This window comes from Athene noctua, chromosome 3 (genome assembly GCF_965140245.1).
Source record: "Athene noctua chromosome 3, bAthNoc1.hap1.1, whole genome shotgun sequence".
Classification (NCBI taxonomy): Eukaryota; Metazoa; Chordata; class Aves; order Strigiformes; family Strigidae; genus Athene; species Athene noctua.
The window spans coordinates 74,584,491-74,597,733 of record NC_134039.1 but is presented as its reverse complement, the minus strand read 5'-3'; the positions used below and the strand labels follow the sequence as shown (position 1 = coordinate 74,597,733).

Sequence of the window (13,243 nt, the reverse complement as noted above, 5' to 3'; positions counted from 1 at the left end):
ACTGCTACAGTACAACTAAGTTATCAGGCTTGAATTAAATATTTAGGTCAGGTTTTTATTTGAACTGTTACTATTCCTCAATCTGAAAAAGCTCATCTGTTGTTCACAAAAGTTCACAAAGGAAAAGTCCTAAAATCATGCAGCATTGTTTAAAGTTCAGTAATGGAAGAAGCATTTTCAGTCTCCTTCTGTGTACATCTAGCAACTCTTAAAAATACATGCATACGTGCATATATATAATTCTTATTCATATGTGTTATTGAGAATCAGCATATTCATCATCTTAATAAAGTAAAATATATTATATTGATATCCAACAAGTTCTACAAACTCTTCAGCTATAACATTTTTTCATCACTGAAATGATCTCAGTACAGAGCAATAGTTTTGTTGACGCTGACATTTTCTAAACAGTAACTTCCATTTCTTTCCAACACCAAATAGACAGCAAGACTTGGTGGCATGGATGGTGACTACCAGCTGTGCCTTAGAAAATATTCCCTAAGAGGATGAAGAGAATCCATGTCTTTTCTACAAAGTTTTCCAAAGCCAAATGTTTCAAGACCTAAATTCTATGCCTCAAATATCAGATAATCTAAACACAACATATTCATTTTACCAAAAATTCTTAACAGTGGCATATTTTAATCATTTTATCTTACTCCTAATCCTGCACAAATCAACACAGCATCTACCCAACAGTCATTTGTAAGAGATATAACAAGCTTTAAATGTAATGATCCTCTCAAACCCCCTAAGCTATCCAGAATCAGATGTAATTTTGTTAACATCTCCTGTTGTTTTCTTGCAAACCCTCATAATGTGCAATGCTTTTCCAGAACCACCTACTAAAATGAAGAGACTGTATGTTTTCCTGTTGAATACGAAAAAAATGAACTAAATAGGTTCCACAAAAAACTCTCTTCCCTGTGAAGCTTGGCTAAAAGCCCTTGACCATGGCCAGTTTTGATGTGTTGTGATTACTGCCTTTCCCTGCCCACCATAATGATCTTACTGTGTCTTTGTGTTTTCATGCCCATTGTGTTTCTTATGTCCATTTGCCGACTCACCCTCAGTTTCTATGGCACTTGGGCAGGTAATGTCACTTGATAAATGTACAGCACCTAGCACAACATAATATCCTGAGTCATTACCTAGGCTTCTAAGCATTACAATGATGATAACTATTACAAGAAGTAGTACGTGAGATCAATATTTTTTAAAAAAGTACCAAGAAAGGTATGAATTTTCTAATTTTTATTTGTTGCTACAAATGTGTGTCATTTCCCAGCCTCATACTTCCAGTGCTGAAGATGTGCTGTTCACTGTATATTCAAATTACATTACCATGTATACATTTTAGCTATTCTGTAACACCTTGCTTCAATGTCAATGCAGTGTTATAAGTATTAGGTATTATTATTTTGTATGTATTATTCATATGCAATAAGAGACTACACCCTAAAATAAGATATATTTTGCAAAGGCAACGAAAGCCTGCTATCCCCAGGAGGAGTCCCAGCAAGGTGGGCAGCAGCCCAAAGCAGCAAATTAACAATGGTAACAAAACTGATGCAAACCAGTGACAAAATGGTTGTCAACTTTGTCTCTTCCAGAGACCCAGAAAGTCTGGTCTGCTACTGCTATTCCCATGAAGGGAAGAGGAGAAAAAGACAAGGGTGTGGGAAGCCAAGACTGGCCGTGAGCTTCAGCCTTCCCTAACCAAGAGTAGAAAGCCTGGCTTCTCTCAAAGGCTTCTCTCTTCCAACCATGACCCCATTCCTCTTTCGACCTCTTTAGCCATTTACCCTTCATGGCAAAATTCACTTGGGTCATACAGCAGAAAAATCGTAAACCAGTTCTGGATCCATATTTAATTCCAACACTGTGAAGAATACAGCTACGAACAACAGGAAAAGTCGTATATGTGTTGTGTTTGCAGGATTACAGTTTGCCTGACTTTTTATGGATTCTGTTTAAAAGCAAATCTGGATGAGAACAAAAGAGAGGAATCAGACGGGAATGAAACACTCAGACACAGCAGGGAATCCCAAATTATTTGGACATGATTATTTGGACTACAACTATGTTTGGACAATGTCCAAACCACAGCCTAATCATAAAAAGACTTAAGCAAATAGCCATTTTAGATCTCTATATCCTTAATTTTGAGAATATGTGTATAAATGTTCATAGGTCTAGGCTTAGCTTTGATGTTTCTTAATACAGGGATCAGTATCATCTCATTTATCTTTAGGCCAAGCATACTGTAACTTCATAAAGAAATTAAAATGTAATAAAATGAAATAAGAAATAAGGCTAGATATCAGCAAGGACCAACTTCTAAGAAACAAGATAAAAAATGATAAAAAGATTTTACACAGGCTAATTTTTAACTGGTTCTTTCTTTTAAGAAAGTCCCTTCAATCTTAACCTTCTTCCATTTTTAGTTTATTAACTTATTGCCACTGTTGCTATAAAGGTGTTTATAACTTTTGCTTGGCAATGCAAATATGAGTTATTTTTGAAGTGCTGAATCGAGAAATATACTTCATGCAGATACATCTTATGTTATTCTGTGCTTAAAAAAACAAAGAATGATCAAGAGCAAGGCTCTCAGGAGAGGTACTCAGTCTACGTGGCAGTGCTGCTTTATAATTATTCTAATTGCCTCAAGATTCCTTTATTAATGTTCCCATGGAAATCCTGGCTGTAATAGCTGCTTGCAAATGGGGTCTATTTTTGGTAGCTTAAAAGGACTGCTCTTAACTTGTATTTGTGCATTGTGCCTTTCTTTGTTTTAAGGAAACTGAAAACCAGCTGCTGCAGATTTTGAAACATGCAGAGGTGACAAACAGGGAGGAAACTAAAGAAATAGAGGATGATGTAAGAAACCTACAGGCAAACCCACCAAACCCATTTCCCCCAGTCCTTCAGGTTGTGACAGTTTTATCCTCTAACATTTCATGGTAGTTTATTTACTCCTCTGCCAATAAATACCTAACCCACCAATATCTGAAACGTGGTCCATCACCATCTCTACCTTTGACAGGCCATTAAAAACCACAGGTGGCGCCCGCAGTGCTCAGAGGAGGGAAATACCCAGCTGAAATCTAGAGGTACTTCTGTAATTAAAACTGAAGAACTTCAGCCAATCTGGGGAAGGTGTCAAGGCACTTCACTGCATTTGCCTTCATTTCAGTTACTGTTTTCAGTATGGATTAAGAAGCAGAATTACTTTGCTCCATCTTGTTTCTAAAGTTTTCATCAATTGTCTGTAGCAAGCTATTAACAAGGAGCAGGACGAAAACGTGTCCCGCGCGAGCAGAGCGCAGCGCTGGGGTGTGAAATGCCCTGGCCAGCACGGAGGGACCCAACGAGCCGGTACCGGCGCACTGCTGAGGGGTACGGGGGTGCCGCCCCCCTCTCGCGGATGCTACCGGGGGAGTTTGTGGTCCCACCGGCTCCAGGGGGGACCAGGCTGCCGACCAGCGAGGACGCCCAGCCGGGTGGTGGGGAGCCACGGGCGGCTGAGGGGGCTGCCTCCCCCACCCGGCGGGGCGACGTGCTGCCCGCAGGGGCTGCCGCGGCTCGGCCCGACCCCGCCATGCTCGGGACGCCCCTTCCCGCCCGCCAGCGGCGCCTGCGCAGAAGGGGGGAGCGCGGGCAGGGCCGGGCCGAGGGTCCCGGGCCGGGCCGAGGGTCCCGGGCCGGGCCGAGGGTCCCGGGCCGGGCCGAGGGTCCCGGGCCGGGCCGAGGGTCCCGGGCCGGGCCGAGGGTCCCGGGCCGGGCCGAGGGTCCCGGGCCGGGCCGTTCTCCGCTGCCCGCTATGGCTAGGGGCGGCGGTGCGGGGCCTGCCACCCTTACCTCGTAGACGTCGAGGAGGTTGTGGCGGCTGAAGTAAGCTCGGAGCTCGGGGCCGGCCGTCCTGAGGGACGCCATGGCGGCGCTGGGCCCAGCTGCGGCGGCCGTCGCGTAGCAACGGGCCCGCGGCCTGGCGCTGCCCGGGCCTTGGCGCCCTGCGGTCCCGCTGCCGCCCTGCTCGGCACCTGCAGCCGGCTGGGACAGGCGCCCGGTCCCCGCTGCTCGGGCGGCTGCGCGCCCGTGCCCGCCCCAGCCTGGTGCCCGCTCCCCCGCCGAGCGGGCAAGGAGTGGTAGAGAGGCAGCCATGTACCGAGAGGCAGGGAGAGGAGCATCTACCAGCTGCTCCTCGAGGGGCCCCAGAGAGCCCTTCCAGCCCTGCGCTGCGGCAGCTCCTTGCCAGTGCTTTGGGTCCCCGGCCCGGCCTGATTTGCAGCCGCGTAGCGCTGCCGGTGTTTGTGCTGCGGGCAGCGTGCGCCACGGGGTCCTGGCAGGCTGGCAGATGTCAGGAGTCTGAGAGGGCCGCAGTTAAGATGGCAGCTGAGAAACCGTGGCCTTGTGTCAGTATTTAAAACCAACACGGACAGACAGCACTAGCAGGGTAAGGATTTAGCCAGCAGGTATACATACCCCCAAGCAAATGTTCTCAGCATATATGTTTTTAATATACTGCTGTATTTTATTAAAACTTTAAATGGATGTTTACGGAGGTTGTATGTGGTCTAATTAATGTGTTTACAAATAACGCAGTGCCTATAAAGTGCATTTTTCTTTTCCTCCCAGGTGCCTGGCTGCAGCACCTTTCCCAGAGGGGAAGCCTGTTTCGGGCTGGCTTCGGGGCGCGGGTTATTTTTCCTTTTCAAACAAGCTGCCTCGCATCGTCGCTGCGTGGGTTCGCGCTCCGCCGCCGCCCAGCAGGCTGAGGACTCCCCCTTGCGCCACACGCAGAGCGGCGGGCCCAGCGCCCCGCCACCCCGCGGCGGGCCCGGCCGCAGGAGGGAAGCGGGGCCGGCGCCGCGCCGGATGGGGCGGTGGCTTCCGCGGGCCCTCGGCGCGGCCGCGGCCGCCGGGAATGGGGGAGTCGCGGGGGGCGGCCGTGACAGCGGCGGGCATCGTGCTCGGGGCGGGCGCCTGCTACTGCCTGTGGCGGCTGGCGGCGGGGGGGCGGCGGGCGGCGAGCGGGGCCGCCCGGGGAACACCGTCAGGTGAGGGCGGGCGGGGCGCGGCGGCGTGGCTGCCGGCGGAGCGGCCGCGGCAGGGCCTCGGTAGTGCCGGTGACCGCGGAGGAGGGCCCGGGGGGGTTCCAGTCCCCGCCGGGCCGCCGCCCGCCTGCGGCCTCGGAGGCCGATCTGCTGCCTGTGCGAGGGGATACCTCAGTACTGCTTACCGGCCTCTGACAGCCACGCGAGGTTTTCAAAGGATTCTAGGCGTGGTTTATTTTTAGAAAAGCCTAATTTTTATTTTTTTTTTAGTCTCCTGAAGCGTACGTCCAATCATTTACTTAATGGGCTGATTTGCTGTTCTGTTATTAAAGTTATTTGTGTTACCCCTATAATTCAAAGCTAAGTCAAGTGTTTAGACAAGGATGAGATGAGGGTAAACAATTTTGTTTTTCAAGTTAGCTCGTGGATTATCATAATTAACTTTGATTTCCCCTCCCCCAAGAATACTGTGATGTTTGCCTGGTGAGGTGATGGCAGCAAATATGTGGAATTATAAAGGACAGGGTAGCTTCTCAAAAGTCATCTCAAGTCATCTATGACTAGTGCAGTAGTCATAGATCAGGTCTTCAGGCTGTTCAGCTAGCTAAATAGTTCTGCCTCCATCCTGGCTGGAAATGGTCTTTGATGGCATTTGTGTCACCCTTTTATGAAAGTCAGGTACTCCATAACATCACCCTGACACAGAAACAGCCTTCCTGAGCTAGCTGAGTGATGGCATGATTGGCAGTGTTCTTCATGTTGGGGCTGTTTCTTTGTCAAATGACCTCAGGGTACTAGCAAATCGACATGATCATAATTTCTGGAAGTAGTAGTCTGCAAGTCAGAAGTTTTGTTTTCCTACAGTGTCCAGACAGATTTCCGCATTTCATTTCAGGGAACACAAAAACTTAACATGTTTGGTTATTATTCCTAATATTTTGAAGGGAAGATTTGCTGTTGATCAACCAAAGAGTAATATACTTCATGCTCTTGTTATGTATTCCTTTTATTTTCTACTTTGAAAGAGGTAGTCAGAGGACTCGGGGAGGGGAAAAAGGATGTAAGTCTTGCTGTTGTAAAACACGGTCTTTTTGACATGATACGATGGTTGGGTACAATCAAACTTAGAACAACATGTTCTACAACTGAGAACTAAACTTCAGCTTTGTAAAAAACATTAAGTGATAACTATGTGAAATATCTCAATACTTGGTATCAAGTATTTCATTTTTAAACACTGGCAGGCAACAGTCCTCCAGCATCAGCCCATACCATGGATGCGGATGCTCTACAGAAACTTATTCATTTGCTCCAGGCCACAGATGATCCATTAATTCAAGAGCAAGCTTTAATCACTCTCAGCAACAGTGCTGCCTTCTCTGTAAATCAAGTAAGTATTGTTCTGTAGAAAACAACACTGCTTCAATACCAGTCAGTATGGAAGATAAGAGGTGCTGTTTTGCTGAAGAATGACACAGGACTGAGAGCTAGGATAGCTTGTGTTCAAAAATCTGTTTTATGTCCATGCCTTAACTTCTGCTAGCCTGAATAATATAATTTACCAGCTTCACAGAATTTATTTAAGCTTAATGTTTGTACAACTTAAAGTCTGTACAGAGTTCTGTATTTTAAAAGTGCTGTAAATATATCTTTTGTTACTTACAGTTCTGTAATGTAAATGAAAGGGTTGAATTGGAGAACGGCTAAATACTTTCAGGATCAGATCCGAAATTTATTGAGATAATTTAAACTAATTTTTTGTCTTTACAAAGTTATATGCCACTTACATCTTAGCAACCTTCCAACTATCCAGGTATCTGCGAATCAATTGGAAATATGATGCCGATAAACTTTGAGCTGGACATAGATTTTCATACCTTTGTAAAGGTTCAACCTCCAGGGTCCTACTTTGTTTGGTTGGTTTTTGTTTTTTCCTTTTTGTATGGCACTTATGATAGCTGTCTGTTTGGCTTCTCAAAACTGTTTTCTTAATATAAATCTCTCAGAACAGAACGTAACTGAATCCCAAGGCCCACTGGCCTATTTTTCATTTTCTTGAAAACAGTACATGTTTTTTTCAGTGATGGTTAGAGTCTTAAGTGAGAAAGATCTAAAAAAAAAAAAAATCAAGTGTAACAGAAAAGAAACATAAAGTTTTAGAACTTCTTCTCATAATAATATAAAGCCGTGTCTTGAAATCCTGTTCTGTTAGGTCTGGATGTTTGGGTACTGTGACCTGGCTCAGCTATTCTATAGTGTCATTATGCAATAATTACCTTTGATTCTTTATAATCTAGAATGCTTTAAACATGCTTTGCAGCTGGATTTTAAAAGTAAAGGTGTTGTGCCATTGTCAAATAATGTCAAATAATACTTTGACCCTAAGCAGGACTACTTTCTTACTGCTTTACTGCTTCAAAATTGAAATTAGCTGCAAATACTCTCTTTAAACAGTCTATTCTGGAAGTCTTCATTCACACATTCCATTTGTGTTAAAATGTAAACCTTGAGGATAGCTCTCAGCATGTAATTTAAATTTTTAAAAATCTTACTAAATATCTGGTTTATATTTCAGGATATAATCCGAAATTTGGATGGTGTCTCTGTTATTGGAGGGATGCTTTCAGATTGCGTTCCCAAAGTTAAAGAAAAAGCACTAAATGCACTTAATAATTTGAGTATGAATATTAAAAATCAGGAAGAGATACAGGTAAGTTTTTTAAAGGGCAAAATCAAAGTAATTGAGACATGGGAGATAGTACAGGGCTTTCAGCATATTTGTTAAATATAAGCCAGGATGCCCAAATATTTTGATGTTAGACATACAAGTCAGCGGATCTGGAAGATCTGTGCGTCCCAAGGCCAAAAGGATAACTTAAAAATGCCTTGTATTGCTGACACTTTTTTAAAAAGATGGTTAGGAAACTAGGCAGTTTGTGTTCAGCTTTCACCAAATGCTATTAAACCGAGATTGTGTTGCTAATTTATAGTAAAATTATGTGAGGCAAGATGATTTCCAGACATGTCTAGAACATCAGCAGTGGTTGTTTAATAGGATGGATTACAGACTGAACTTAGCATGACTTCTTGGGCAAGGGAGAAGAAAACAGTAGTTGATCCCCTGGGTTCGTATGAGACGAATTTTTCAGGGTGATACTTTCATTTTAAAGGAACAGCATGTAAAAACAATAACAAGTCCCACTGGCAAAATATAATAGATGCTATGCATGTGAAAGGATCAACTGTCAAAAAAGCATCCATTTTTGACATTATCAGATTAATTAATAGGTCGTGTCCAAGCAGTGAGCTGAGGCAGATTTGAAGATGTTTACTAGTTTTTTCATTAGCTTGATGAAAAGGCAGTTTGACTGTACATGGTAGTGTGCAGCATCTTTAGCATGGAACAACTTTCTTTATGGCCAAGAGCAAATATTTATATAGGCATACAGGTGAAAAACAACTCTTTTGGTAAGGGCAAAGTAGTTTTTTTCTTAGTTAAGATTCCAAGATTTGTTGTATACTGTCATCCAGAAGAAAATATGGTAAATAATAGTTGTTAACATCAGTTGTCATCACCATTCCTGAGGAGTACTCCAGTGAATGGGCCACATGGTTGGAAGAAAGGATTTCATTCCAAGACTTGTCCTTAGCTTGTTCTCATCATTTAAGATGATGTTAGTTGCTGTAAGTGATTTTTTTTACATAACTCCTTAGATCACCTGTACCACTTCTGAGATGGAGTCAAAGCAATTCGGGTTTTCAGAGCAATTTATGCTTCAGGACAGTTAGTGAGCATAACTCTGTAAGGTCTGCTTCTGTCATGCCAATAGAATGCTTGAATATATTCAAAACAAAAAAAGTACTTGTTTCCAGGAACTTTGATCAGGATATGTATTCAGCCAGTGGTGTTCAAGAGGTATTTACGCTACTGTAGCTAGGCCACTGATACTATTTGTGAATAGAAAATCTACTTGTATAAAAAAAATGTCTTCTCTTTTTATCTCCTTTCCTCTTGCCCCAGGTGTATATTACACAAGTTTGTAGGAATGTTGAGTCAGCTCCCCTGAATTCTGATCTGCAGCTAGCTGGACTCAGATTGTTGACAAATATGTCTGTTACCAGTAACTACCACCATAAGATGCTAAACTCAATTCCGTGCTTTCTTCATTTGCTTTCAGAAGGAACTGAAAGGACACAGGTACTGAGTTACAAACCTTTTATGAAGCTGCTTTACTTGCCTCCTTTTCACTGTTTTTGTAAAATGGTTTAGACTGCTTAGAAAATCGAATATTCATTAATAGTAGCAAATAGTGCATAAAATCTGTATTACTTTCTCAGTGTAAATTCTGAAGAGAGGAAGAAGAGACTCTCGATAGTGGAACTGCTGGACTAGAGCTCTACCAAAGCAATGCTGTGTGCACTGCTGTTGTCCCATGCCTATAGCAATTCCAGAATTCTCTTCTGCTCGTAAACATTGCTACTGCATCGCAGGGCAAGGAGAATTTGCACATGAAAGGCTTCGCTGATGCATGAATCTCTGTAGAAATATGCCAAGCAGTGATAACCTAAGTTATGGATTTCTCTTCCCTTATGCTTACTACATCTCTTTCAACCCTTGTGACTGTAATATATTATTTGTGAATGAAACATTTACAGTTGTTTGTGAATCATTGTAATGTTGAAAGAGGAGAAAAGCTTCAAATAGGGGCCTAATTCAGCGTTTATTCAAGATGTCACAGTACCATCGATATCAACTTACTTAGTTGCTCTATCGGATCAAAAACCATTTTTCAAAACACAGTTTCCATTAAACTTAGCAGACCTATTTTACTTAAGTATATTAAGTAGCACTTGGCTTTTTCCTCGCATTTAGTTAAAAGATGAGTGTCACAAGGTGTAGGAAAGTACAAAGGTGTATTTGTATATGCTTCTGATCACATTTTAAATACAGTACTTAGCTATCCTCTGTACATTTAAAAAATATTCCATATTTTGCCTACTGTGAGTTGTGTATGGATCTTGCGTTGTTTTGATGTTTAAGTCAAACTGAATTTGCTTCCAAAATGTCAGTTCTTGGTACATGCATGCTAATGACTCCATAAGCTGTTTTTTCCTATACCAAAGACCGAAGCACACAACTCAGGATGTGAGTTGACCCGTTCTACCGTTTCCTTTCCAAGTCAACACTGACATTGATGCCCATTACTGCTGTACTTGCTGTTTTTGGAGCTTGCTATGAACTTGGATGTTCCCCATTTCAGATTCAAGTTTTGAAAGTACTTGTGAACTTATCTGCAAGCCCAGCCATGACAAGACATCTCCTCAGAGCTGAAGTAAGGTTCTTGCTGTTTCATTGTATTTTTAGCATTTACACGTGTGTATGTGTGTAGATAAGTGCATGCATTGGAAGAATTTTTATGTATTAGAGGTATATATGCAACACCAGAGTAAAATTTCAGGTAGTACCTGGTCAGAATCAGCAGCTAGAAGTGTACATTCTTTCACAGGCTAGCTTTCTTCCAGAGCTAGGGTAGTACAGATAGTGTGCTTGCAGGGGGGTCACAGGGCCGGGCCTATGCACTGGAGGACAGTTGGTCATACTGCTGTGTACCATTCCAAACAATCAGTGACAACTTGCAGAAGCCTGTTCTCACCTTCGCATTCCAACAAAGGGGTAGTACCATGAACTTTTGTATGTAATACAAATAAGGTACCCTGATAAGTTTCAAAAACAAACTCAGAACTTCATGTCCAGACATGCAGTGAGTATACAGGTTGAAGACCAGGAACAAACATCAACTGCAACCAGTGCTGTAAATGATCCTTCTCAACAGCCATTTCTATAACTAACATATTGTACCTAAGATGACCCAATTCCACTGAAATCCCCACCCCTTTACTTGAACGCAGCCATGTTGTCTCTGAGCACTCTAAGTGAACTTTCCCTGGGGATTTGCTTATGTCCTTGTGGAGAACTGTATCTGACATTACGCTATTGCTGGCCTTGGCATGCAGGTTTATTTCAGTTACATCTTTTCCTCACACCAAAACAAAGAGTCAGGGGGCTGGAATGGTGCTGCATCCTCCTCCCCCTCCCAGAAGAAAGTTTCTTAAAACATGCAGTGGCTTTTATTTTTGAGCTATCTGCCATGAGCAAACCTGGTCTAGATACTACCAGCTTTTCATTATTAAAACAAGATTAGGGTAACTAAATATTCAGTTGTTAAACAAGAAAAGGGTATGTTTTTATCAGATACACTAACATAAAAACATCCAGATCACTGCAGAGGGCAAAAGCAGCTTTATTGAGAAGGAGAGCCAGACCTTCTCTTCCAAATGGGAATTTTCCAGACAGCCACATTTTGAAGATTGAAACTACAAAGCATTTATTAGCCTGTGATGCACAAGCCAGTCTTTTCTAAAGAGGAAATGTGCATGCTGTGCAAGTTTCTGGTCTGCTTTCACAGCATAGGGAGTTCTGGTATTTCATAGGGTTTCTGTTTTTAAAGGTTTAGGTGCAGATTTTTTTTTTTCCATTTTTTTAAAAGTTAGATTTAATTACATGTACTTACCGCTGGTGACTAAGTATGGATTATTTCTTGAATATCCTAGGTGCCATCATTGCTGTTACTTTTTGACAACTGTATAAACAGAGATATTCTGCTTAGAGCCCTGGCCTTTGCAGCAAACTTGAAGAAGAACATGAACCATGAAGATGGCACCATGATTCAGGACCAATACAGTAAAGATTCAATTTTCTTTACACTCTGCAGGGACTCTACCCCATTTGCTCAGAAACTGGCATCTTTGTTGCATCACCCCGATACAGAAGTGAAAGAGCAAGTTGTGAGAATATTAACACAATAGTGATTTTCTTAAGAACCAAAATGACCTGGTGAAAATATCTAATCTTAGGAATGCTATGCTAAAAAAACCCAACAAGCAAACAATAAAACAACAAAAAAAACCCTGAATACTACCATATTATTAGGCACAAATCGGTTACTCCAGAAGAGAGTGCGATGTATTTAATATAGAGAGCATAACAGATTTTTTTGATCAGGATAAAAGTAAGAGCTTAATTAGTACTGAGAAACCACTGTACATGTACACAAAGGGGGAGGAGTAGTTTAAAACACGAGAACTTTCATATGTACAGTGAACATTTTAGATGGTTAAGTCAAAGTGTTCTTCTCAATACCATAATGAATTTTTGTTGCCTTAAGTATTTACACTTGTTGAATAATACCTCTGTAGAATGGTACATTAAATATTTAGCAATTAGAGATTAGACATTTACATTTTATTAGTCTGATATGTACTAAATTAATGCAAGCAAATCTTAGAAAATACTGAATTAGAAAACCAAACTAGCATTGGCTTCCTACAAAATTAGTAGTTTCAATGTAACTGCATATTAAAGTTACCCAGTTTGTTTTTTCACCTGTACAGAATATATTCTAAAACTACATTCTCATGTGCTTTGTATATCCATGCCATTTAGCCAAACCGCAGTGCAGTTAACCACAACTGTGCAAGGTTTCTACAGTTGAAAAAAAAAAAAAAAAATCTTGCTTTAAAATTATCAATTCAAGGAAAGCATACATATTTTTCAACATAGGAGTCAAAGATTATCTGCAACTGCAATTCAACATTCTCATCTCTAAGTCTACAAGAGCAGTATCATACACATTTCTACGAAAGCTTCCTGTTCTGTAGCAGCCCTCAAGCCTGCTTTCCTTGGAGAGCTTTATTCCTTTTTCTCTTCAACTAGAACATCATCGGAGTAAGTACTTATGTTGAGTTAGCTCCCATAAAGTTTTAGTCATCCATCCACCGTTAATTCAGAATGAAGTGGAATACATATAAACATCACCATAAAAGAACCTGAAGGAAGTTTCATTGATGAACATAAAACATACTAGAAAACACTTAATACTAAAACAAGACTACGAAAACTTCCTGAACACCACATCATAAAGTAAAAAAAGTGTCAAATGTAAAGGCTAGAAAACAAGTTTTCCATCTTATATTATTTATAAGAGAACTGTATTATCTAAACTGTTACAGATGCTTCATCTTTCTAACATTAATATATCCACTCTGCTGTTAATAAAAATACTACTGTCTTCTCTTTCTGTAATTCAATAGATAATTACTTTCAGTAGGTGACTTTGCAC

At 41.8% G+C, this 13,243-nt stretch overlaps 2 protein-coding genes across 4 annotated transcripts in view; one reads left to right on the top strand and one right to left on the bottom strand.

The window, feature by feature from the left end:
• The window catches only part of FBXL13 (F-box and leucine rich repeat protein 13), a 96,288-nt gene extending 92,099 nt beyond the window's left edge, over positions 1–4,189 (bottom strand). Inside the window, exon 1 of the mRNA XM_074903379.1 lies at positions 3,868–4,189. Within this exon, the coding sequence (XP_074759480.1) occupies positions 3,868–4,170 (303 nt within the window). The 5' untranslated portion in view covers positions 4,171–4,189. The remainder of the gene's footprint in view (positions 1–3,867) is intronic.
• A 157-nt stretch (positions 4,190–4,346) lies between these two features.
• On the top strand, positions 4,347–13,206 carry ARMC10 (armadillo repeat containing 10). Of its 3 annotated transcripts, none has more exons than XM_074903387.1 (6): positions 4,347–4,462; positions 6,308–6,453; positions 7,639–7,773; positions 9,085–9,261; positions 10,325–10,396; positions 11,676–13,206. In XM_074903387.1, exons 2-6 carry the CDS (start codon positions 6,337–6,339, stop codon positions 11,928–11,930), a joined length of 756 nt encoding a protein of 251 aa, XP_074759488.1. In that variant the 5' UTR covers positions 4,347–4,462; positions 6,308–6,336; the 3' UTR covers positions 11,931–13,206. The 3 variants fall into 3 exon arrangements, with proteins under 3 accessions (XP_074759488.1, XP_074759487.1, XP_074759486.1); XM_074903386.1 differs by lacking the exon at positions 4,347–4,462 and adding an exon at positions 4,873–5,072; XM_074903385.1 differs by lacking the exon at positions 4,347–4,462 and adding an exon at positions 4,875–5,066.
• The last annotated feature ends 37 nt before the right edge of the window (positions 13,207–13,243 follow it).

Bases quoted from the DNA above. Each gene is read 5' to 3' on its own strand.
- ARMC10 (XM_074903386.1), top strand. From the start codon at position 4,934: ATGGGGGAGTCGCGGGGGGCGGCCGTGACAGCGGCGGGCATCGTGCTC. The intron at 5,073-6,307 runs GCGGGCGGGGCG...AAACACTGGCAG, and splicing joins GGGAACACCGTCAGGTGAGG to GCAACAGTCCTCCAGCATCA. The intron at 7,774-9,084 runs GTAAGTTTTTTA...CTCTTGCCCCAG, and splicing joins AAAATCAGGAAGAGATACAG to GTGTATATTACACAAGTTTG.